Source organism: Plectropomus leopardus, chromosome 9 (genome assembly GCF_008729295.1).
Source record: "Plectropomus leopardus isolate mb chromosome 9, YSFRI_Pleo_2.0, whole genome shotgun sequence".
NCBI lineage: Eukaryota > Metazoa > Chordata > Actinopteri > Perciformes > Serranidae > Plectropomus > Plectropomus leopardus.
Window position 1 is genome coordinate 22,153,043 of NC_056471.1, and position 24,823 is coordinate 22,177,865.

Genomic DNA, 24,823 nt, shown 5'->3' on the forward strand with positions numbered 1-24,823 from the left:
TTCCTGCAGCTTCTCAGTCCCTAAAAAATGTGAATTTTCCGGAAACATCACTGTTTTTCTAGGGGTGATCGTGCCACAAAGAGCAGTTGTTCTTAACCGAGACATTGCTGCGTTTCCTGCTGGGACAGTGGCACAAAAAACAATTGTTTTGTACAGAGACGTTGCTGCTTTTCAAGCAGGGCTTGTGCCCCCTAAAACCAAGTCTTGTAAGCCAAGACATGATCTTTTCCTAACTACAACCAAGTAGTTCTTGCGCCTAAACCTAACGCCATATTAACCACAGCATTGTCAAAACATAAAGTTTCAATGTTTCCGCTACATATTATTAAGCAGATGTAACGTATCCATGGTTGCCAAAACATAAAATGGCAACATTTTTTTCTGGTGATTGGGTTGTTTGTACAGATGAAGATGAAAAGGCTTTTAAAGTCATGTCTGCTGTGTTTAAGCACAATCAAACCAAAATTTGGCTTCTTATGATCATGCTGTAACAATTGGCTCGCCTTCCTCTACCCATAGAACAAGCATTACTGTACATGACTGTAAAAACAAATTGCTGTTGGTGTAATCAACAAACACAATCAAGGCTGTTGTTACCTTAAATCAACGCTGATGGGAGCCGCATGTTTGGTCTGTGTAGGTTCTTCTGTCATGAACATCTGGCTGGAGATGCATAACTGTGCACATTTGTGAGAGTAAAGACAAGTTATCATTTTATAAAAGGATCATTTCATTAAAAGTAAACAAGAATCCAGTATTTACTCCAAACGCATCAGATAAAATACCTACCTTAAGTTGTTGCTGTAGTACGAATCAAATTCTACTTATAACAAGTATGACTTATTGCTTGATTTAATCACATTATACAGTTTACTGAGTTTTGAAAAACAGCAAATATTAGACCCTTGTGAAATAATCATTAAAGTGGTTCTGCAGTAAACAACAACATAATCAGTTTTAAAGAGAGACAGTTCAGTTCAGAGACAGATCATATCCTCTCAAGCCAAAGCTAAGTGGCCCTTTAAAACTACTATTTCCTCTCTGGACTGCAGCTCCACTACAGACATTCTTGAGCAGACTGGAGGGAGTTGTGCCCATATTAGGAACATGATACCTGATATCTGGCACTAAAGGAGCCTGGGAGAATAAAAGGCCATTAGTCTTGGCCATGCAGGGTGCGGCTTTCATATTCACACAACACTCTGCCGTTTTATCTTGGATGGATAAGTCAAACTTGTCATATTTTTGGGGTGTGAAAGACAATACAAAGTTACAGAAAAAAAACAGTTCATAATTTGTCAGTGTGGTGAGTGTTTGATCACATTGGGAGAATAATGTGTAGTTATTAAGTACATATTTCCTGCAGTGCCTAAAATGAATTTATTCAATAAATACAGCAGAGAAGGAGTCATTTTGACCACACACTAGATGATGGTGTCACACACCCAGAGTCAAACAGAAAACTATGTCCCGGAGCTAACCTTCCACAAGGAATAATCCATGTTTATTATTTAAATGTCTAAACTGGAAGACAAGTGACTCAAACTGCAGAATTTTGTGATTTTTAGAGCTTGGGACCCTTTCAAATGAAACAGTTGTTTATCTCTGAATCATTGCAACAACTTGTCTAAAATGTCTTAAAGTTGTGTGCAGTTCAACCAAATTTTTTTTTCTTCTTGGTTTGTATCTACTGAACTTTTAGAGGCCTGAGGAAATAAAACTATCCAGTGTTACAGAAGAAAAAAGTTAAGAAAAAACGAAGAGAAGACTCTTAGAAACATTTTTAGAGAAGAAATACTGTATTTTTCCTGTATTTTCTCACAAGCTTTCACATGTATCTTAAAGGCTTGTACCCCCTCATTTTGTCAACAACTGAACCCCAAAAGTTTGAGGTTAACACCAGCCAGCTGCAGTCTTAAGTTTACTTTATCCCACTGGAATATTAGACCATCTTTAAAGGAACAGTCCACCCCAAAATCTGAAACACATGATGTTTACATCTTCCACCGTCATAGGAGCATGAGTAATTGCATTTTTTCCTTTTGCGTGGGGATATGATTGGCAGGTGTCATTTGATAAGAAGTAAACTGCGCAAAACAAGGTTTGTGCATTATTTTCAGTAGCCAAGTCATGTTTTTGGATAAGTACTTTTTTTTTTTTTCGGCATTTTGAACACCACAAGCTGAGTGCCATAAAGTTCCATTATATTAGAGAGAAGGCAGACATCTCTGCGGCCGATATCTCCAACACTCAGCAACTCACACAACATCAATCTAGACTGATAAATAGCACTATAGAGGAATCATATTTATTTTGAATTGTGGGTGAACTGTCCCTTTAATAGCTTGAAGGTTTGGGCTACCTGCCACATTTCAAGGCTACGAAGATTATAAACCGCTTCTTAGCATAATGTGAAAATCCCGGATTTATGCAACTCAAATGAAATCACTTCTGGCACTAATCTTCTTTCATATTTCTTGTGAGATGGGATGATCTCCGAAGCTCGACAGCTGCGTTCTTACACGACGCTGACATCCAATAAAAGAGGAAACAAGGTAAATGAGGAAGTAATTAGAGTGAGGGCTTTAATCAAACGCACAGGCTTCTGTTTATTGACCATTGCACGCACATGAACAGGTGAGAGTATATTTACACAGATGTAAACAGTCGGTACCTGCAACACCGAAGAAGAGCGAGAATATAACATCTCTCTCTCTCACACACACACGCGTACACACACACACACACACACACACACACAAGTATACACACATATACACTTGCAGGCATGATTACACACACACACACACACACACACACACACACACACACACACACACACACACACACACACACACAGTTTGCAGTATAAAGATAGAGTGGACTGTCTGGAAACACAAAGCACAGCAGGCCTCTTTGGTCAGCTACTTCAGACAAGATTTCCAATGATCAAAGCCTATCACAATTCACCATTCAGAGAACAGAGAGAGAACACACGCTGGCAGAGCAGGAGGCAAACATCAAAACCTATATCAGCTTTTTGCAGATTTCACATTATTTCATGTGTCAATTGAAGAACGGTGGCACACAATTCTGCTTGTATATATTTTTCTTTTTTTTTTTTGTTCCTCCACCATCAGCGGAAGATGAATGATTCATGCTCAGTCATGGCAGCAGCATTCAAACACGCGCACACACACACACACACACACACGAGGTACCTGAATGATGAAGTGATGAGATGGAACAGCAGTATGAAAGGACTTCTAACCATCTCTGCTGCCACTGCAAAGTGGAATTAACTCTTTACAAAGAAACATCAACTTAACTTCTTCTAAGCATTCATCCAAGATTCATTCAGCTGACATCAATCTGCTCATCTTTCCACAACCTTCTGAAAACATTAAGTTAACTAATAAAAGTAGCTGTTAGATAAAACATCAAAGCAAAACAATACAACATTCTTAATGGAGGAGTGCAAATCGTTCAACTTTTGTTTTTTTTACTCCATTGTTTCCCTTCAACAACACAAAATTCAATAATAGCAAAAATGAAAAGTATAAAAGGGTAGAAAGAATAAATCGTAATCTGGACAATGTGGTGTCAAGAGGTGTGCCTGATTAAAAAACACTTTTAATTCCAAGTTCCTGCACAGCAGAAGATAACCGCAAGAAGGAAAAGCGATATCTAAAAGCCTACTCCTCCTTCCACCTCTGTATCACCACACAAACACACACAAACAGGCATTTAAAGAAAAACTTCACACAAAAGACCATTTGTATATTAATTGGTAATGCCACCTTGAATTTGTGAGGTAAACTGTCTTTTTCTCACATGCCTCCACAGAAAAGGCAAACATTTTTATTTATTGATTAATTGGGGACCACATTTACCAGAAAAACTACACCAAAATATTCATTAATAAATTGACACACAATTTGTGCAGTTGTATGATTAGTACTTCCCACACACATGCATTTTAACTAAAAAACATTATTAATTAAAACTAAACTGAAAGTTAAGGTGATCTCTTTCAAAGCCAGACTTTATTAACAGAAACTGTAATTTTACCTCACGGACCACAGAAGCTGCTGGTCTACGGCTGCCTCAATCTGTTAGTTTGTGTTATTGTGTGATTTTGGTGAATCTGAACTAACCTTTTAGAGCACCAAAGTCACACAAACTAACTGACTGATTCAGTGGTTAACCAGCAGTTACCATGTTCAGCGAGGTAAAATTAATATATTTACGAATGGAGTCTCGCTTTGAAGACAGCAGAGACAACGTCTCACTTTCAGTTCAGTAATAATGTAGCTTAGTGAAAATGCCTGTGTTTGAGAAGTACTGAGCATATGACTGGATACATGGATTATACTGCAAACGCTGTGTAAGAGTTTGTAAACAGATGTTTTGATACAGGTTTTCTGTTGTTAAGCCCAATCATTGAGTAAATGAATACTTTCATAGATTTCTGTGGATTTATGCAAAAAAAGAGAAACTTTTCTTCCCAAATTCAAGGTAAACACAGCATGACAAATTCATATATAAAAGGATATTATGTGGGTAGAATATTCCTTTAACTGTCCTTCCTCCATCTCTCTCTCATGGTCTGTTTTTTCACTCGCTTCTGTAACCCTATCATCATCACCATCATCATCATCATCATCATCATCATCATCATCACCCTTCTCCTCCTGCATCCATTTAGCCTACAGCCACTTTTTTTCTGGTTCACCGAGAGAATGAACCACAAAAACCGTTGTGTTCAACTGAGTCACCATGTTCTCAGTGTTTTCTGGCTTCTGCACACATCAACACAGCGTTGCTACAGTGACACCTTATCAACACTTCCTGTTTAACCCGCATTAACAACTGCTTTACGAAGGAGCTCGCAAAGCTCTTCCACTCTTGTGCACCCACACTCACATAAGTTAAATGTAACACATCCATCAATGAGGGCTCTTTTAAGAATATCTTTATGACTTTATGCATCTTGATGCTGATATATATACTGCATTAATGCTCGAATATACTCCTGTTTAACCATCGGACCATTAACCCTCAAGGACACTATTGTGCGCAGCCGAGAAAAACATCCAGCATATCAACAACTATTGTTGTTCTTTTCTTGCAGTTCTCATAATGATAAACTGCCACAGTACCAAAGTAAATATTTGCTCACATCAGGTTCATTGATTAGAATAATGATCAGGCAGCCGCTCTTATTCAGTGAGTTTTTTTAAGGACCTACATATAAAATGTAGGGCTGCAACAACCGGCCAATTAATCATTTAATCAGTTAATAATCCAACAACAATTTTAATTATCAATTGTTCACCAACATTCACCACATCCATCTTCTCAAATGTATTTTTTTTTATTCAGTCATCCAGTGAATTTCTTTTAAGTTTTTAACTGTTGATCAGACATTCGTTTAAATTTCAACTAAAGCTCCAGGAAATTTTACACTTTATAGACAATATAACTTACCAATTACACAGAAAAGCTGGCAATTGATGATAAATTGATAATTGGTTGCAGCCCTGATAAAATCATATAGAGAGAAAATCAATTCTCTGATTTGTCGAAATTATACTCAATGTGTGCTTACCAATAACATGGTACTAAGTTCCTTTAGTGTCAAATTCATGCATCGATGTGTGTTTTGGGGAAAATTTCCTCCAAAGTCTCAACATTAATGCACAATTGTAATAGAAAATGTTTTCACAAAGCTAAATGTGTATGACAAATGTGACTCAGCTTAAAAGCTCTGTTGCAAAAATAATACAAAACACTTTAAGGTCATCTGCATTCAGTTTTCACAAAATGTCAAAATGCAGGAGGGAAATGGCACTAATCTGTCTCCGTTAAAACTCGTTTGGATCTTGCTTTCGGAACGACAGCCCTTCGTTCTGCTGTGAGCGACATCAGCTTCTAAAATAAGGTGTAAAGTCCCTCTCTAAGTCACAGTCAAAGGTCATTGGGAGAGATCCACAACTTTCGCTGCCAGGTTACACTGTGGCATCACATCAGTACACACTATTTACAGGCGGATAGCACAAACTGACATCCCAAACACCCACTGAGTATATTGCTACCTTATGGACAGAGGTGTCAGTTTAGTTTTTTGTATTTTTTTTTCTTTTTTACAAAGGAAAACTACAACTGCATGACTGCCCATCCTGAACTTGCTCTGCTTCCAGGAGCTGATCCAGCATGGGTTGCCAGGTTTAAAACTACAATTCCCAGGCACTTGATTGTAACAAAATGTACAGTAAAGTTGTCCACTGGGTCAGCATGCCTCTGATACGCAGAGAGAAGGCAGCAACATTCAAGGTCAGACCCAAACAACAAAAGCCCTCGACCTCCCGTACGAAGAAAACAACAAGCATCCTCAGCATGCATATCAAAGTTATAGTACTCTTGTGATATACTTTACATCGACAAATTAGCTAGTGGTTGCATTTACACACTAACACATGCTGCTAGACCTCTGTGCAATGCTACAGTAAGGTGACTGACACACAGCTTTAAGCCAAACTAAGAGAAACTGACTTTCAATTGAATACGAAAAGAAAACCCTGCAAATAAATAAGACTATATTACAATTATGGCAGATGCCAGAGAGGTGTGGTAACGAGCAGAGCGAGAATGAGGTAGAGACAGTGATTTGCCACTAGAGGAAGTGAGAAGAAATGTAACTGTGAGGAAATGTGTGGGGAAAAAAAGCAAGAGGAATGACGTGGAGGAGTGAAAGAAGGAGCGTCAGGTACTGGTCTTTTGCTCTATGGCTCGGGTCAGTGTGAGTCGGACGGTATGTCTGGGTCTGCGTCGAGAGTCTTCACATCCGCAAGCGGTGCTGGGGGTCTGTAAAGGGCGGCTCGGAGTCATCCATGGGCAGCACCAGGCGTGTGCCCCTCATCACCAGCTCGTGATCTCCGTATGTCAACTCTCTATCTAAGTCATCAGAGGTGGCGGCGCCAGCAAAGGCTGGACCGCCACTTGTGTGAGAACCTGAAGCGTCTGTACTGACTGTGATGTCACCGTAAGTGAGGTTGATATCACCGTCTGTCAGGATGAGGTCAGAGTCATCATCCTTCAGCTGGCACTCATTCTGGTGAAAGGGAAGAGGAATGTTGTCAAAAAGTTACACAAAACACAACATACGTGCAACATGTGACTTTAAAGGAATACTCTGCGGCCCAAATTGACTATTTGTTTCTCTACAAGGCAGTTTGGTGGAGTTCTGTCGGGTCCTTGGCTTTTGCTAAGTCATGCCCATGTTTAAGTGTGAAGGATTTGATATAAATCACCATAGCAACTGAACCTTGTCAGCTATGTTTCATTGGCATGGATAAGTCACATTACAGATGTTAAAGCAACACTTCATACCCCAAAATGACCATTTGTTTCATCAGTTACTCAGCTCATGTTGCAATTTAATTTCTGAAGAAAAATTTGTTATTCTTGCATGCCTCAATGGTGAACAAATAACCCCAAATCAGAGATATTTCTTGATGAATTGAAGTCATAGGCGTCCAGGTTTAACAAAAGAAAAACAATATACAACATCCATTTACAAATGTTCACACAGCTCATGCAGGATGATCTAAGTCTCATTTATTCAGTCATATGCTCGGTTCTTCCCAAGCACATGGATTTTTGCTCAATCCTGACTATTAAATACTAAAATAAAAGTGAAATTTATTCATGCTCTTTTCAAAGCCAGACTCCATTGACCAAAACAGTACTTTTCCCTCACTGAACACAGGAGCTGCTGGTCTACCGTGGCCTCAAACAGTTTGCTTGTTAGTGATTTTGTGTCACTTTGGTGTTTGAAAGATTAGTATGGATTCACTAAAGTTACATAATAACACAAAAAACCTAACTGATTGAGGCAGTGGTAGATCAGTACCAGCAAAATTACCGTTTTTGTAAGTGGAGTCTGGCTTTGAATTTGAATTTCACTTTTAGTTCAGTGTAAAAGTGTAATGTTTCAGCAAAAAATGCATGTGTTTGTGAAGTACTGAGCATACGACTGGATAAATAAGACTTAGATTATACTGCACGGGTTATGTGAGAGTTTGTACATGGCTATAGTACATATTCTCTCTGTTGTTAATCACAGACTTAAATTAATCAAGAATTTTCCATTTTTGAATTCTTAGTTCACGTTGGAGGCATGCGAGAAAAATAAAGTTTTCTTCAAGGAATTGAAGGTAAAACGTGGTGAGAAATTTATATACAGATGAACATTTAGGGAGTGAGGTATTCCTTTAACACTCTACGACCAATGAATAAAGCAAACTTTTCTTAAAAAAGATTGCAAATCTGTTTAGTATTTATCATCAGAGCCTCATACCCAGCAAAACAAAACCTTGAGTTTCAAACTGAACCTCTGCACTTCATGATTCATTGATATAACTTTTTTGGTCCGTTGATACAGAATAAGAACTTCACAAACACAGAAAGCCAGAAATAGCTCTTTTATGAACCATCAATGTCTGACCTCATAGGCCTGAGGGCTGGTGAGGAAGCGGGCGAGGGGGCCGCAGCAGGGAGGCAGCGTGGCTGTGAGAGGGGGGCCGCTGTGAGTCAGGATGGGCTTCAGGTAGCTGGAGAGGGGGCGCGAGTCAAGGACATATTACAGAGAAAAAATGAACTACAAGAGAGTGCTAAGACATGAGAAACAGGACCAAAGATTACTGATGAGGTGTGATTTAAGACTGCTAACTAAGCATATTAAAAAGAGGGCAATATCATCGAAACTTGAGTAATATAATTAATCTACTTAAAATACATTAATAACCTTCATACTACACAGCCAATAAAAGAGACCATTTGTCTTCTAGTCTGTGCCTGGTGCTCCCTCTGCTGTCTGACAATGTGAACCACAGGAGTACCCACTCGACTGAAACATGTTCAATACCTCAAAACTCATCCCATAGCCTTCATTTATTCTTAATCCAACCTGCAAAGGTTTTGGAGTTTTCGCACTATATTAGCAGTTTTAACACCTTGTTCCATTTTTGTTTTCTAGTTATTTTATGACCATTTTTTGCTGCTCATGTTATATTTTGTTGTGTACTTGTGCTTATGTTTCTCCAAGTTTCTGTTCAAGAAGCGAGCATTTCTTAGAGGTTGGCCATCAATGCACCTGCCTCTAATAACATCTACCTCTACATTACTATTTTAAAAAAAAACATCTGAAAAGGGCTCTTATTTGCAAAGACCTGATTACATCAGTGATTAATTTATAATCAGTTTTAATAATAATAATAATAATCAAAATTTGTCATTTGTACATTTTTATAAACTTTGAATTACAGCTTAGTTTTAAAGTTTTGATCAATTGTGCACTGTTTACCTTTATCTTTTTTGTTTTTATAAATGATTATAGTTATTTAATAGGGAAGGCATCCCCATAAGCCATTTCTTGGCTTCTAACCTCTCCTGCATAATGTTTAAACATTTTTTTTTCAGATTTTTTTTTAGCCTTTTTCAGCTTTAATGGATAGGACAGACTTAAGAGCAAAAGGGGGAGAGAGAGGGGAAGACATCCAGCAAAGGACCGAGGTCGGCCTTGAGCCTGTGGTTGCTGCAGGAAGGACATAGCCCTTCTACATGGGGGTCCGCTCTACCAGGTGAGCTACCGGGCACCCCACGTTCAAACTTTTAATGTCCTTTTTCTGTCTTTTTTTACATGTCAATGTGCAAATAAATAGAACAAAGAAATAGTTAAAAATAATAACTTATCTTTTGAGCACAGACAAAAGAAAAATAAATTGAGTTTTCTTTAACGTTTACAACAGTAATTAAAAATAATCATGTGTTGCCAAAGGATACTTGTGGTCGAAGTTATACCAAATCCTGAAAAACCAGGCACTGCTTCTTCTCTCTGAGCCTTCGGCGACGCTCAACTGTTCAAACAAAGAAAATGTTTTTCTTCCTGTTCTTTTACAGTCAAATGAAATTACAGCATTAAGTACTTCACAAGGGTCACACTTACTGAGTTATCTTGATCAGAGTCCACACCCACTCTGTAACGGAAACAAACACGCCAATCAGCTGCAGTTATGAACTTTCAAAGCACAACAGTGTGGTGAAACGTGTTTATCCTGTTCAGAAAGTTCCTGGTCAGGTCATGTTACTTTGTCTTTACCTGAAGGTAGATTTGCTTTGCAGGAATCTACACATTTTACGAAAAAAAAAAAATTAAAAGTACTCGATGCTCTTAAAATCACTGCAGTGTTCAATTTTGGTTACAGTCGTCAGAAAAAAAACAGTTTTGTGATGACTTTGAAGATCATCTTGCCTATTTTTCCTGTCTTGACAGATATGTTAAGAGTGTTTTTCATCCTCTGGTCTGCCATCCTGGCACCAATTTCATATCGCAATTATTAAACACTTTTAATTATGATCCGTATTCTGTTGTGAGAGCGAGGCCCAGAGGGTCGCCGGTGGTCCTGCCGGCCTCAGAGGAATTTTTCCAGCTCATATTGTTTCCACGACTTCATCCATATTTTTTTGATTATTTCATTTGTGAATTTTCTATAACAAGTAGTTAGTAAACTGACAGCTAGCTCAGCTAGTTACTCTAAAGTCATGTTTGATTGCAAGAGATTTGTGAGATTTACAATTTTGAGGGTTTAGACTCTGGTTGTTCCTGAATGAATTCTTTTAGCGTGTGTTGTACCGTTATGGCCAGGTTGTTGCACTCCACACACTATTAAAAAAGGGTTAAAATAATCATTGCATGTTGTTATGTGTGGGTTTTCAACATCTGTTATGATATAAAAAATCTTTCATTGTGTGCAACGCTTAAATACACAATCCTGAGCAGCAGGGTTGCAGCAGTGGGCGTACTGTAAAAAGCCTCAAGCATTCAGCAGAGCAGAGTCAAAGGATATGCTGGATGATTCTTTTAATCTGTGGAACCAGTTAAACAAGAGGGCCATAGAGTCTGTACAAAAAAAGCATGAAGAAAAGTTAATTTCTCTGGCTTTATCGAACATGTTAAACAGGCCCCCAGGAAGTGCACCGGACTTAAAAGCAGGTTTGCACTTTTTGCAGCACTGTTTGCTGCCAAACAGTGGAATTACAACTTCCGGGTTTGTCACGATGCCATTTGGCCGAAAATACGTTTTCGCCTAGACTTAAATTGTGAAAGAGACATGTGTAAATCAATTGAAAAATTGTATGGTTATCACAGCCCTCGAGAAAAGATTTTTTTCACTACCAGGAATTCATCCATACGATCGGATTACAATTCGAAAGCCTGCAAGATTAATTCATTTTTCTTTATTCACTTTAGTAGAAGGCTAAACGGTTAATAGCTTGGCTGGCTAAATCTCCAGCGCTCGCTTCATGGGACCAATGATGCAGAAGATCAAGGTCATTTTACATCTGGATGTTGTACTTTTTGTATTCATGCACCACCGAGAGACTTTCGTAGGAATGAATGGCTCCCCACCTCCGATGCTGTATCTATTTTTACTTTAAACATCCATGGTGCCACTCCTGTGTCAACAAATGCTAACTGCAAATCCGGTTTGATGCAGGAATGGATTTGACAGGTGAGTGAGAGGCGTACCGTATGCGCTGGCAGGACAGCATCTGGGTGGTGCCTCCTCCACAAATCCAAACAGTGAAGAAGACCACTAGAAGAGTGGTGGTAAACATCATCTGGCGGGCGTATGTCGCTGTGTCCCTGATGGAGAGGGCGAAGGTCATCGCTCCCCGCAGTCCTGAAGCGCACAGACACAGAGACTGTTACACATAAACAAGTACACGAGTTTCTATAAAACACAAATCAACTGATTTCTATTTACAGTCCAGTGTTAGTTAGCTTTTGATCTATTCACAGGGGACTGCAAGAAACTTAAAATATTCTACAGCATCTACAAAGTGCGTTTTTACTGCATATAAGAGTACATATATATATCATGTCTTCTTCTATCTGTATACCACTAACCTGCAAACATCATCATGTGCTGGAAGTTGGATCCGATCTTGTTACGTCGTCCCAGATTAAGAAGGAATGAGAGAGGGTAGATGTTTGCAGCTCTTCCCAGGAAAACTGACACCTGAGGGGGGAACGAGGTTAAAGAGCGAACAACAAAACAGAGAACTAGTGAAGGTCATACACTAAAAGACTTTTATAGGGCTAAAGTCTGACACCTTCTCACATCTAAAGACAAGTTTTTGGTCACAGATTTTGCAAAGACTGCAAGTCTTGTACGATGAATATTTGTAAGATTTATAAGATTCTTTGTACGGTTATTTCCCATCCTGCTCCTGGTGGTAAACGTGTGCCAGACTCCCTTTTATTGTGTCAAATATCGACAGGATTCTTGTCAATGTGGCATCAATATAATCCATAAAGATAAATTGTATTTGCATACAAACTTTACATTTTGGTTTTGGACGCCTCAATTCTCTACCAGCCTCTGTGCTACTTTAGTAGGAGGAGACTGTGAGAATGAGAAGTAAACCAATTTCCAAACTTGAAATTTCTCACTTAAATAAGTGCCGGTTGGTAGCTTAGATACACGCTGAATTAAACACAGACTTCTGGAAATCAGTACAATCGCTGCAAAAGTCAAAAGTTCAGTGTAAGCCGGCTGTGAGAACTTTCCTCCTCTGCATTGATATCAACATCTGAGTGAAAATGGTGTGATAAAGAAGAGTGTGATAAAGAAGTTATATCAGGCTCTGTCTGAACCGGAAAGTTTCATATGCAAAAGATACAAAAGCTCCAACAATGAACATGGGATTAAAGATGTGGCTCTGGAAGGTGAACAGCGTCAGACCCATGTAGGAGAAGATGAAGTTCTCTGCCAGGAAATTTAGCAGCTCAAACAGCTGAAAAACAAGAAAAACAACAACAACAGCTTTAGATAACAGCAAACTAATTACATTCACAGAGAAACACAATTTAACAAATTTAACAGCTAACTACACTTGGCTTCCACAGCTTTGCCTGCAATCAAACTTTAGAAATTAAAATTTCAGAGCACATATATATGCAGTTATTTGTTTAATTACACTGGAAAAGAAATAAAAATAGATTTTGAATTCTCTTCATTATTGTTGTTTCTTTCACCTGCATTAAATCTTGTATGTTTGGTCCTTTTACATGGTGTGTTTGTGAGGAAGGGTACAGTAGAAAAATCAATGCAGCAGGTGAAATACTGATTAACCCTTTAAGTTCTTGACAGCTGAATGTGGCTGAATGTGTTGAGCCACAATATCAAACAGTGCATACATCAACATACTGCGCTTTGCCAACTAACCTTTACTTTGCTCCATTTTATTGCTTCTAAACGGACACTCGCCTTTATTAGTTGTTAAATGTTTTCACTTTTAAAGAGTTTTTGCTTTAGCTGTTTGACACTGATAAACTCAATCTTTAACTTTTCTTCTACTGTCTAAATAAAGGTGTACATTTTCAAAAATGAACAGAATAACCAGTGTTGTGGTTGTAGTCCAGGTCTGACCTGTTTGGTCCTGTCCTGGGACTCGGGGGACAGGTTGTTGAAGGTGTAGTGGGCCTGAGTGATTCCACAGAACAGCACTGCAACCACACCTGCAAAACACCAGGAGGCAACAGCAACAGAAGAGTTTTGTGTTTGTTTCAAGAGATTCTGAATGTAGACGCAGCTGCAAAACAGTCTCTGCAACTAAATTACTAAACACAGTTTTATAATTTATTCCTTTATCTGATCCTTTCTTACAGAACATAAACAGATAAGATTACAGTATCTTTTGGGCTGTTTTAGCACCATGATTGAATATGTGTGTGTGTGTGTGTGTGTGTGTGTGTGTGTTACCTGTGAAGCCACAGGCCTCAGCCAGCAGGAATGTGCTCCATGACATGAGGAAGAACAGAGCTGTCTCTAACAGCTGAAAATCCCTCAGCTTCGTGAATTTAGTCACGTACGGCCAAGAAGTCAAGGAGTTAACCAAAGAAACTGCAAAATGAATTCATATGGTAACGTCTAAGAGAAGTGAAATCATGGAATCTGGAAAAGTTGGATATTGTGGGGAGATAATAACAACCGCCAAGGATTACTTATTATTTTATCAGGACACTGGGCGGAAAAGTGTAGCATGGGTCAAGGATGAACCCATTCAGTTATGGAGTCGATCAGAATTAAGGAACAGACGCATTATATATTTTTCACGATCGTTAACACTGCCATAAATGCCCAACTAAACGAAACAGCCAATTGTAGAAATACGATGATCCCATAACACAATCCACGTTCACAGTAACCAGTAATCCTCTGGGACAGCCTACACATGTAGTTGCTCAATCTTCGGCGGTCTCATAAGACAACACTGCCATAGTTCAACGCCTTTTTTTCAAACTTAGGTGTGGCAACACGAATGTAAATACAAACACATATCATGCAAATCGTATACTATTACTAAGATCCACATACGACAAGTCTACAATAATCTCTGCCAGAGAAATTAAGGAAAAATGTTTTGAACTGACACTTCTCAAGAACAAGCAATGATGCTGACTATAAGTACATAATAACAGCTGAGATGATGAGGCATCACCTTGGCACAGCCATATTTTGACATCATTCTATGTCATTGTTCCGCTATGCATCAAATAAATTGCTCAAGGCACATTTTGTCATTTGCATTTTTAAAAAATCTTATTTAACTTAAATTAACACTTGGATATTATTAACAATTAAGTAAATAATTGAGATTTAATTTAACACTAAACGGTGCTTATGACTTGTAAACATGCTTCAGTGGATTAAGTTCACATTTTATTACTTGTCTTATGGAAAAAGTTTTATAACTAGCTATTTCTTATATATAAAAGACTAAATAACATAAAAAGATATGAGAGCAGTGACGACTCCGGTGGCCACTCCCAGAGCAAAGGAGCCACTGAAAACCCCGAGGAAAATCCAAAAAGACTTCAGCATCGCCATGACCTCAAAGGTGTGACTGTTGTCCCCTTGTGGCTGGTAGGCTACTATAGACCTGATACAACAAAAGTGTAAAGAGAACGTAAATCATGGCAATCATTTAGAGTTCATCGAGTTATGTACATAAACTTCTTAAACTTAAGTTAAAGCCTGCATACATAAAATGTAGAAAGCACTTATATAATAAGGTGTAGCTTTCTAACCTGCAGAGTAAATAGTTTTCTTATCTGAAATATTTTTTTGTCAATAACTGCACATTCAACCACTATAATAGGTCTCCTCCTACAGGGCACTATGACAGCATTTCAGGTTTGCTTCTGCTGATAAAGAGCAGGCTTTCACGCCAAAAACTCACACACGTCTTCAGTTAAAATAAAGAAAAAAGCAGAGTAACGTGGAGGTCAGAGGGGTGAAACAAAAGAGTTTCAGACTCTATTTGGATAGTTCAGTGTTAACGTATACTCAACGTATAACAAAGTGGGTGAACAGTTTAAATATGTAGACCAGGGGTTCTCAATCTTTTGTAATTAAGGCCCACTTCTGAGGAAAATCTCCCCAAATAAACTCTGATAAAACATAACATGACAAAAAAAGAAGAAAAACATCTGGGCTGAAAACATGTATTATGCCAACGTCAGCTGTTAATGTTGTGATCACTTTCTGTTGTGCCTGAAGTTCATCTCTTTTCCACGGGAAATATTTTTGGCTTTCCAACACATCCCGGGCTGCTTTGTGCGTCTCTGGAGCTTTGATGGTTTTAGCACCTCGTCTGACAGGATTTCACCACATTCAACACACTGCGCTTTCTGCTGAGCATCACTGCCCTGCCGCTGTATTTCCTCACAACATGCTTTGGAGCTTTTACCGGCTATTATTTTACTCTGTTTCAAAAGCAGATCCCTTTTGTGTCACTGCATACGAGGGGACATCAGCTCGCCGCCACTGTGGGAAAACACATCTATTTCTAGTGGTATCTGGTGATATAACTGATTTTTTTTAAATTATTTAATTTAACCAAGGCAGTACATCTGCAGCCCGCTAGATGACACATAGCGAGGCCCACCAGTGGTCCCTGGCCCACTGGTTGAGAAGCGCTGCTTTAAACTGCACGTATGAATTATATTAACAAACAATGACAAGAATAATGGGACCGTCATCAAACAGTGGACATCATTAGAGGCTGATAAATACACATTTTTAAGGTGGAAAACCAAAAAGAAAAAGAATACGGACTAATTTCATTCCTCTAAGACAATTCAGATCAAACATATCAATGCAGAATCCTCAATTATTAGGGATAATTGGTATTTTCCCAATTATCTGTGTCAGTGTTTTATTTTGATGATGGCCAATGAAATTAATTAATAAAAAAGTGTGTGTATTATACTCAACTAACAAAGAAAGCAAAGAAAGTGTTATCATGGGAGGAACTTTTCCTTTTTAAAACATCAGGGAGATATTTTAATTTATTCATTTTTTAAATTTTCACTGAACTGACGTTTTGTGTTGGAGTTTGTTATAAACCAAATTCTAAATTTTGACAGAAATATTTTCATTTTTATTGTAAATGCATATCTGTTCCAAATATCCGTTATCGGTCTCATTAAGTACTACTAATTGATATCCGCCCTGAACAATCATTATTCGTCTACGCTACTCAAAATTACATTTATATATTACTAAACGGTTTTCATATTGTGGTGACAAACAATATAATTCCTGCCTGAGTTGTGCTCAAAGACAACGACTCTTTGACTTAATGGAACACGACAACATATGAAGTACCGTATCAGTGAACATTTTGCTGAAATGTTCAATATGTCACAGCTACCACGCACAGTACAGTATGTTTTTCATGAGAGTCTCTTTATACAGTTATTTTGTGTCACTTTGTAGTTGAGTGCCAACACTGAACTATTCCAGTAAAGTCATATTTAATAGTAGAAGGTCATACTTCCTCTCACCAAACTTGGGTCAAACATATTTTGAAAATAACTGAGTTTTTAACTGGAGTCTGGGAGGAGAGGAATTTTATCGCAGCAGAATTATTAAGAATTCAGCAAGATAGTTGTCAGTCACAAAAAGCAATTTTTCAAATATGTCGCTGAGATAGTTTTGCGATAAAAATGTAGTAAAAGTGATACATTCACCCTCTCCATTCACAGCCTCCACACTCAGAAAACAAATCACCCGGCATTTTGTCTATAAGCATTCCTGGCGTCCTGCCTTCTCTTTGGCTTTTATATATATACAAAGTCCTCAGACATAATAGGAATGTGTTTGTTGCTGACTCACAATATCAACAAAAAAAGAAACAAAAAAGCTAAAATAAATGAATAAATAATGAAATGTTTGGCATCTCTAGTTGAATAAGCCAGAGTTGGAAAAACAAATGGCCGGTGATTTGTCATGTTTGTCCCAAGGCACCGCAAAGGCACACAATGCCATGCTCTACTTAGTGCACCCGTTCAATGGGCCTGTCAGAGTGTCTCCGCAGGGACCGGCCCCTCCACTGTGCCTGCTATTATAATTTACAATTCTGTGGAAATAATAACAGTCCCATGTAAAGGAGGAGAGAAAAACTGAGTGTTAGCTTAGAGACCACCTCGTGGTTAACGTGTCGATAATGAGAAGCTGATATTAGGTTAGTTAAAAGGTCACTGACAGATCGATGCAAGAGCATGACTTGCACTTTCAGCATTTCTCTCAAAAAGCCAGAACTTGGTAGCTCTGTGCACATTCAAGATGGGATGGATGCATGTTTGGGTGACTTACGAGGACAAAACCACGGCCACTGCGTCGTTGAGCACGCTCTCCCCAAACAGCAGAGCATACAGATCCATGTCGACCTGCAGCTCGTTGAAGATAGCCAGGACCGTCACTGTGGATAAAAAGGAACACACTAAATATCTCTGATATTCCTCCATGTTTGAACTGAACAAAATAATTATACTTATCATGGAGTAACATGGAAGCGGGTGTCAGGAGCTGAGTTTCAGTGCTGTACTATTTACTAATAATGTAAAAGTATATGCTAATAATTAAAGGGACAGTTCACCCAAAATCAAAAATACATATTTCTCTCTTACCTGTGGTGTTATTTATCTATCTAGATTGTTTTGGTGTGAGTTGCCAAGTGCTGGAGATGTCTGACTTCTCTTATATATAACAGAAATAGACGGCACTCAGCTTGTGGTGCTAAATGTGTCAAAAATACATTTGAAAACGTCAACAATAATGTCTCTTTCCAGAAATCTTGACTCAGTTACTCAATATACTCCACACCTTTTGTGAGCAGTTTCATGTAGGAAATATTTTCTTTCTACCAAACTACAACCGCCAACTGTATCAACAATAATGTTGTAGTAACTGCCCAAAACGAGGTCTGTGGATTATGTTGAGTAACTGGGTGATGGTTTCTGGAATAAGCTATTGCTGTTAACTTTTTCAAATGTTTTTTTTTTTCGGGGCCCTTTTAGCAACACAAGCTGTGTACCATCTAGTTCCATTATATTTAAGAGAAGGCAAACATCTGTACGGCCGATATCTGCAACACTCAGCAACTCACACCAAAACAATCTAGTTTTATTAAAAGCACTACAGGTAAGAGGGAAAATTTGTATTTTGGATTTTGGGGGAAGCTGTCTTTTAAACATATAGCTTTACTTTATATTTTTAACGATACTTATGTTTCACTGTTTTTTAGAAATAGCACATAAGACAGGACTTGCACTGACGGTCATTGAATAAATTGTACTTCTGGAAGTTGAAATTCCAGAAAATTTTAAGCAGAAGTGTTTTATCAAGTACTTATTCAATTATTTTTGTGTTTTCTGAGCTTTATTTTACCAGCTGTGGATCCCAGCTGGACTCTTCCATCTCAGCTGGGACTTAATGGCATTTCTAAAGTAAATTTATTCAGTGTGACTGAATTATTCACAATTGAATTATATTGTATGCAACTTTGATAAATCCTGAGTTTGTGACACGCTATTTGTGGCTGTGTGCTGTGTGTGAGAATGCGTACTGAAAACTTTGAGTAATTCAAGAGATAAAAGTGAATCCACTTCTTAATAAGTGTGACTTGTAAGCATGAAATAAGTTGTCAACAAGAAGACTGGGAATAAGCAAATGTACCAGGGTCTGTGGCTGAGACGATGGCTCCAAAGAACAGACAATCAGTGAAGAAGAAGTCTCCACCCAGCTGTCCCACCTGCTTCATCAGCATCACGCAGCCGTACATCAGCAGCCTGACGGAGGAACAGAAGGTGGTTTTGCACGTCATCATAAACAACTCTGACTTCAGTGGCACTTCGCTACCACAATAACCGACATATATGAATGCTGCTCTGACTCTGAGCTTCATTTTACTGTTGTGGTTACAATACAGTAGCACATGTTAAATAAGAACAGTGGATGTTTTTCTCAGTGTTGTTTTTTCTGTTGTTTGCTTTTTTCTTTTTTTTTTTTAAATTAAAATTCTTACCCAATAACAAAACAGGAAATAACCGTCCCCACGAAGGCATAAGCCAGTATGGATCCCATGTTACGGAAAAAATGTTTCTGAAAGACAAAATTAAACACATCGTCACATGACTATCATTATTACTCACCTCTAAAGACATACACACATATCTGGATTTTAAAAGTTCATACTGAAATGAAGACAATACTTTTTTGGAGTCAAACATGTTAAAAATATTCACATTTCGTGTTTCTGCAACAGAGAGTGCCTGAAAAACAACTGTACCCTTTTTAAACTGTAGCCAGCGTGGAAGATGATGGGTGGCAGGAGAATATTGAAGAACACTTCAGGGTCAAAGGTCACCTGAGTCACACACAAACAAACAGCATCATACTACACATCTGAATCAACAGAAAAGAAGAGACAAAGCTGTTTTGGTGGAAACTTTGAAGCTGTTGCATTATTAGAGAATTTAAATAAGCCAATTAATCATAAATGACACATCTGGGGCAGCATTAGGAAGTTTCCAGGACAACTGACAAAAAACTGTTGTTATAGTAAAACCACAAAACAGGAAAAGGGGACAGCTTCTATACACAGGCAGAGCCAAACATAATGACTAATAGCATTTTTTCCCTTGTAAATCTAGATTAATGCTACGTTAAAAGTCGTCTGTATGTAATTATGTTGTGTGACAAAATAACATCTGATGTTGAACACATCTCCACCAACAACAAACAATGCTGCAGCCGCCTCTGAGGCATTTTGTTTACATGTGTTACCTTCCACGACAGCGTTGAAACGGCTGGTATTGTTTTCACCTTGTGAGTCCACAGAAGCCATTTTGCCCACTTTGGCAGGTGTTTATATGTCTTTCTGCAAAGCGCTTCTTCTCAACATCATAATGTTGCAACCGTGAAAGATGAAGTCACAAAACTTCACAGGTGGGTAGCGGAGATCACAATGAAAGCCAAGTTTGAGGACATGTGTGGTCGGAGCAAGGCGGCTGGAAGCAGGAGGTGGGCAGTAAGGAAGAAGTCATAGAGTGCTGCAGGGATGACGTTTTTCTGTAGGTTGATGCTAAAGTTGGCGCTGCCCTGGTTCCCTCGTCAAAACACCAATGAGAGTTTTCCATTTCATTACAGCAGAAATTAAGCTCTATGGCGAAGAAAGGTATACGACACGTATATTTTGTTCAGCAAGATAATCTCCACAAATGAACACTACTGTTTTTAGTTTTGAGGCCTAAATGCAATCGCCAGAAGTAAAAAGCTGACATTAGGCTATAAACAAATACACCACAATCCCATGACTCAACATCCTGACAACAACGAGGCTGTAAAGCCGTGTTCGGCGCGGTTCGGTCTCATTTGGCCACTTGTTAGCAACCGCATTTTTAAAGACACATAAAAGCTTATAAGCGTGCTATTTACTGATGTAATTTATGATGTAGAACAAATGTAAAAGTTTATTAAGCGTGTTTTAACCACAGACCTTATTTGAGGCTTATAACCAAAAACACATGTAAATTACCCACTGACTTTAGAGCAGGGGAACCGGAGGTGCTGAAGTGTGTTTACTCATTTCTGGGTTTTAGGACTCATTCCTGGAGCACTCTATTGCCCCGCCCCCACTTTACATCTCCGGCAAACATTTGCTTTAAGTCGGGGATCACGGTATTGCAGCTAGAGCGATCCCATTATAGTACAGTCTCTAGTATTTTTTGGGAGCTATGATTTTAAAATAAACAAAGCATCTAATTTCAGTGCTATTTACCAGACAACGTTTCGGTCCAAGTCATCAAAAATGCAAATCAAAACAGCATAATAGTTATGGATCCAGAACGTCCAAGTGACCCTCCTGACGCAAAGAGCATCTGTCCCCCATCTTTCATTTATTTCTTTTCTGTATCATATTTAAATGAAACTTTAGAGAAGAGTTTCCTACTACTTATTTTATCAGAGGTAATAAGACTTTCAGAGAATTTGTTGTGCATAAAAACAATGACAATGATTTTCTCAATGTATTGATTACTCATTTTGTCTACACAATGACAAAGGTGACAAACTTAGATTTTCCGTTAATAACGTCTTTAAATTTCATGCGAAGTCCAAACAATAACATTTTCATTAAACTATCATAAATGTAAAACACAGAATTTCTCTGCTATGGATCAATAAATGTTCATGCCGATTAATTTTAAGTTGAAGATAATTACTTATCAATTAGTCAACTGACTGATTCAGCTCCACATGTTACAGCTGCAACACTGACAGTAGAAAAAACATTGAACCTGTAGACGTTTTACAGGAACATGACAGTGGTGGTATTATGCAGGTTTTTGTGGTCAGACGCCACATTTGTCGGCCTGTACCTTTCGTAGCATCTCGTTGTCTTGCACGTCGTTCACCTCGTTGGCACTGATCTCTCCTTTCAGAGTGTACTCGTAGAACTTGCCACTGACGTTGACCAGCAGCGTGGCGGGGCTGGCATTAACGTGGCAGCTCATCGTGACGTTGCTAATGTCCCGAGGAACGTGGATGCCGTAACGCAAGACCACGCCAACAAGGACACCTGCGGGAGGAAAAAGAGCAAAGATAAAGAGGATAAAGTGGGGAGAGTTGATTAATGTAAATCATAGCTGCAACAAGGAGGCCAAGATCAATGACGAGGTGTCAGTAGAGGAGTGAATTTGGACACGCTTTGATTTTGGGGCCATCAAATGTTTCAGTGGGATTATTTTCTGGAAAGGAAATGGAGAAAAAGTTAAATTCTTAGCTTCACAAAGCTGAACACCCACTCACAAAGGCTAAAAGACATACAGGTCAGCTTCTTCTATGACTAAATATGAGCCAGACAAACTGGGAATAAAAGGCCCGCACTCAGGAGGAAGTTGACTGAAAATATGCTGGGAATTTCATGTCACCATATACTTCATGCTTATCTAAATATTAATGTATAAGCTGACGCCCAAACAGATGCAATACAGCTTACACGAGAGTATAAGAGAGATCAAGTGAAGTTTAATCATGCCAGCTCTTTTTAACAACAGGTCTTTGACTTTTTCAGCAGAAATTTCCACTTATCAAACAGGAAACGCTAACACTGTTACACATACCATGCCACTGAGCCAGGGTGATAAAACCTGCAGCCTGGAACTGACACATTTAAAAAAATCCATTATCACTGTTATTAACTTGCTTTTTACTACTACGAAATGTCGAAACGTCTTTTGTAGAAAAGGCACACCGGGCTGCATAAGTGAAAATAACTTTGTATTCTTTGGGTTCTTGTAGATACTGAATGTAATATGAATCTGCTACAGTGAAACACCAACGATCAAGCCAGTTAAACTTCTCTCTAGCTTTCCAGCATCCAGATCTTTCAGCTCAAATCCATCTGATAATGCAAAACGTCATCATCCGCTAGCTCTAGAGCTGTTAATTACAGTACAGATTTTACCTCCACATTAGGACGGATCGAAGAGAGATCCACATTTCTCAGATTAAACTGTTAAACTAGGCAGTGCTGACCAAATATAAGCCAAGATTCTGTCACTGTGTCGTCTATTTTTGGCCTCAAATGTTTTTAGTTAACTGTTTAATGGTAATACAACATCATTTGTTACCAGCCGGCCGCCATATTGTCTTCAGATGGGAAACTCGCTTTACATCGCCATCATCAGGAGTGTTTATTGGTCCGGTGCAGTGCATTCAGGTAGATTTAGGTTTTCTACCTTTTGGGCTAAAGCGAAGAATTTTTCTCTCTTTTCTCATGTCATGCAATTTCAACAGTATTTTGGTCTGTCTACTGCAGCCTATTTTAATGAAAAGACCATCTATCCAACAGTTAAATACTTCTATAAAGAGAATAACTTCTTACAAAGTCAGCCAACAATCAGCTTAAAAACTATCAATGATTAAAGGTCTTGTGTTTTAGCAGGATCCTAAAAAACTCATCCATGCATTTATCTTATCTGTTTTTATGGGCCTCCCTAAAAAAATCAATCACACAGCTGCAGCTGATTCCAAATGCCGCTGCTCGAGTCCTCACCAAGAGCAAGAAAGTGGATCACATCCCTCCAGTTCTGAGGTCTTTAAACTGGCCTCCTGTCTGCAAAAGGACTGATTACAAAGGTCTACCACTGGTTTATATCTAACACTGAATGGTTTGAGAAAAAAATACTTTCTGATGTTCTGTTACATTATATGAACCATCTGGACCCCTCAAGTCACCTCAGATAGGTCTGCTTTCTGTCCCCCGAACACAGAGAGGCGGCATTTAGTTTTTCTGGTCCATATATGCAGAACAGTTCCCAGAAAATTGCAGGTTTTCTCCAACTCTTATCATTTTTTAAATCAAGGCTTAAACTTCTGTTTGCAGCTGCCATTTATTAAATCAAAGAATTACTCCCTTCTTATGCTGGACTGTAATTTTTATTCTAGTATTTTAAACATTATTATATTATTGTATTTTAGCTTGTTTTAATTCTCCTCTTGGCACTTTAACGGCTGTTTTACATGAATTTAATTGTCCAAAGTGTTTCTTTTTTTACTTTGTATGTAGAGCACTTTGAATCACCCTGTTGCTGAAATGTACTATATAAATAAACCTGCTTTATAATAATCAGGAACTGCTTTTTAGATCTGTGTGTGTATTTACATATACTTTGCTGTATCATTTTTGTTTATTTTGCCTTCTCACTTACTCATTCCCTCATTTGTTTATTTACTCGTTTAATTTGTAAGTGCATTTGTAAAGATTACATGTCTGATGGTCAGGAGTGGCTGCCTTGCCTTACAGCACAAGCAACTTCTTATCCACTCATAAACTTATTTTAGAGGTCTACTCAGGACAGTTTCGATAACACTTCAGGAAATGCCGGCTAAGATCTGACAGCCAATGACAGCAGTGAATGGTGTTTGTCCTATGAGGTGTAAGAATGGTTTATGTTGGTGTCTGAGTGAAGGAGGAAGCAGTCAATCACATGTTGTGCAGCCTGCTCGATAACCTCAAGCATATTTGCTCTTGGCCTAACCACAACATAGTAGAGAGAAGTGAAATTTTGGGCTGGCTTTTCCATGCCTAAGTCACTTAGCTACTTAGATGCAAGTTTTTAAGGTGTTTATACTTCTGTTCATGAGAGGGGAGGGAGTGATGAAAAGAGGGGCGGGATGTTTAACAATTTTTTAAGCACTGGGTAGGGGCTTATGTTTCCTATTTTTGGCTGCATAAAGGGACACACTAATTTAAATGAAGGTATTTTGTATTCATTTTACTGCTGATTTCTAAGGAAAATTTGCATTTCAAACCTGCCAGGAGCAAAATTACACCATTAATCATTGCCAGAAAAAATAGAAATAATCATTAGATTTCAAATTTGCAACTGTCCTTGAACACA

The 24,823-nt window shown here is 38.5% G+C and overlaps 1 protein-coding gene across 2 annotated transcripts in view; it reads right to left on the reverse strand.

Annotated features, from left to right (window-relative positions):
- Positions 1-24,823, reverse strand: part of slc9a6a (solute carrier family 9 member A6a) — a 34,540-nt gene that overhangs the window by 7,927 nt on the left and 1,790 nt on the right. The window contains exons 2-16 of one of the 2 annotated variants that reach the window (XR_006106098.1): positions 21,797-21,996; positions 19,708-19,785; positions 19,444-19,520; positions 19,095-19,207; positions 17,733-17,838; positions 14,871-15,012; positions 13,833-13,938; positions 13,500-13,588; positions 12,751-12,864; positions 11,975-12,086; positions 11,594-11,747; positions 10,010-10,040; positions 9,847-9,920; positions 8,510-8,615; positions 4,649-7,114 (exon numbers count right to left, since the gene is read on the reverse strand). Coding sequence is in view for 1 of the 2 variants with exons in the window: in XM_042492751.1 (XP_042348685.1) it covers positions 6,842-7,114; positions 8,510-8,615; positions 9,847-9,920; positions 10,010-10,040; positions 11,594-11,747; positions 11,975-12,086; positions 12,751-12,864; positions 13,500-13,588; positions 13,833-13,938; positions 14,871-15,012; positions 17,733-17,838; positions 19,095-19,207; positions 19,444-19,520; positions 19,708-19,785; positions 21,797-21,996 (1,775 nt within the window). In the remaining variant the exon portion in view is untranslated. Of the gene's footprint in view, positions 1-4,202; positions 7,115-8,509; positions 8,616-9,846; positions 9,921-10,009; positions 10,041-11,593; positions 11,748-11,974; positions 12,087-12,750; positions 12,865-13,499; positions 13,589-13,832; positions 13,939-14,870; positions 15,013-17,732; positions 17,839-19,094; positions 19,208-19,443; positions 19,521-19,707; positions 19,786-21,796; positions 21,997-24,823 lie in introns of those variants that run through there. The other variant, XM_042492751.1, reaches the window with a different exon arrangement.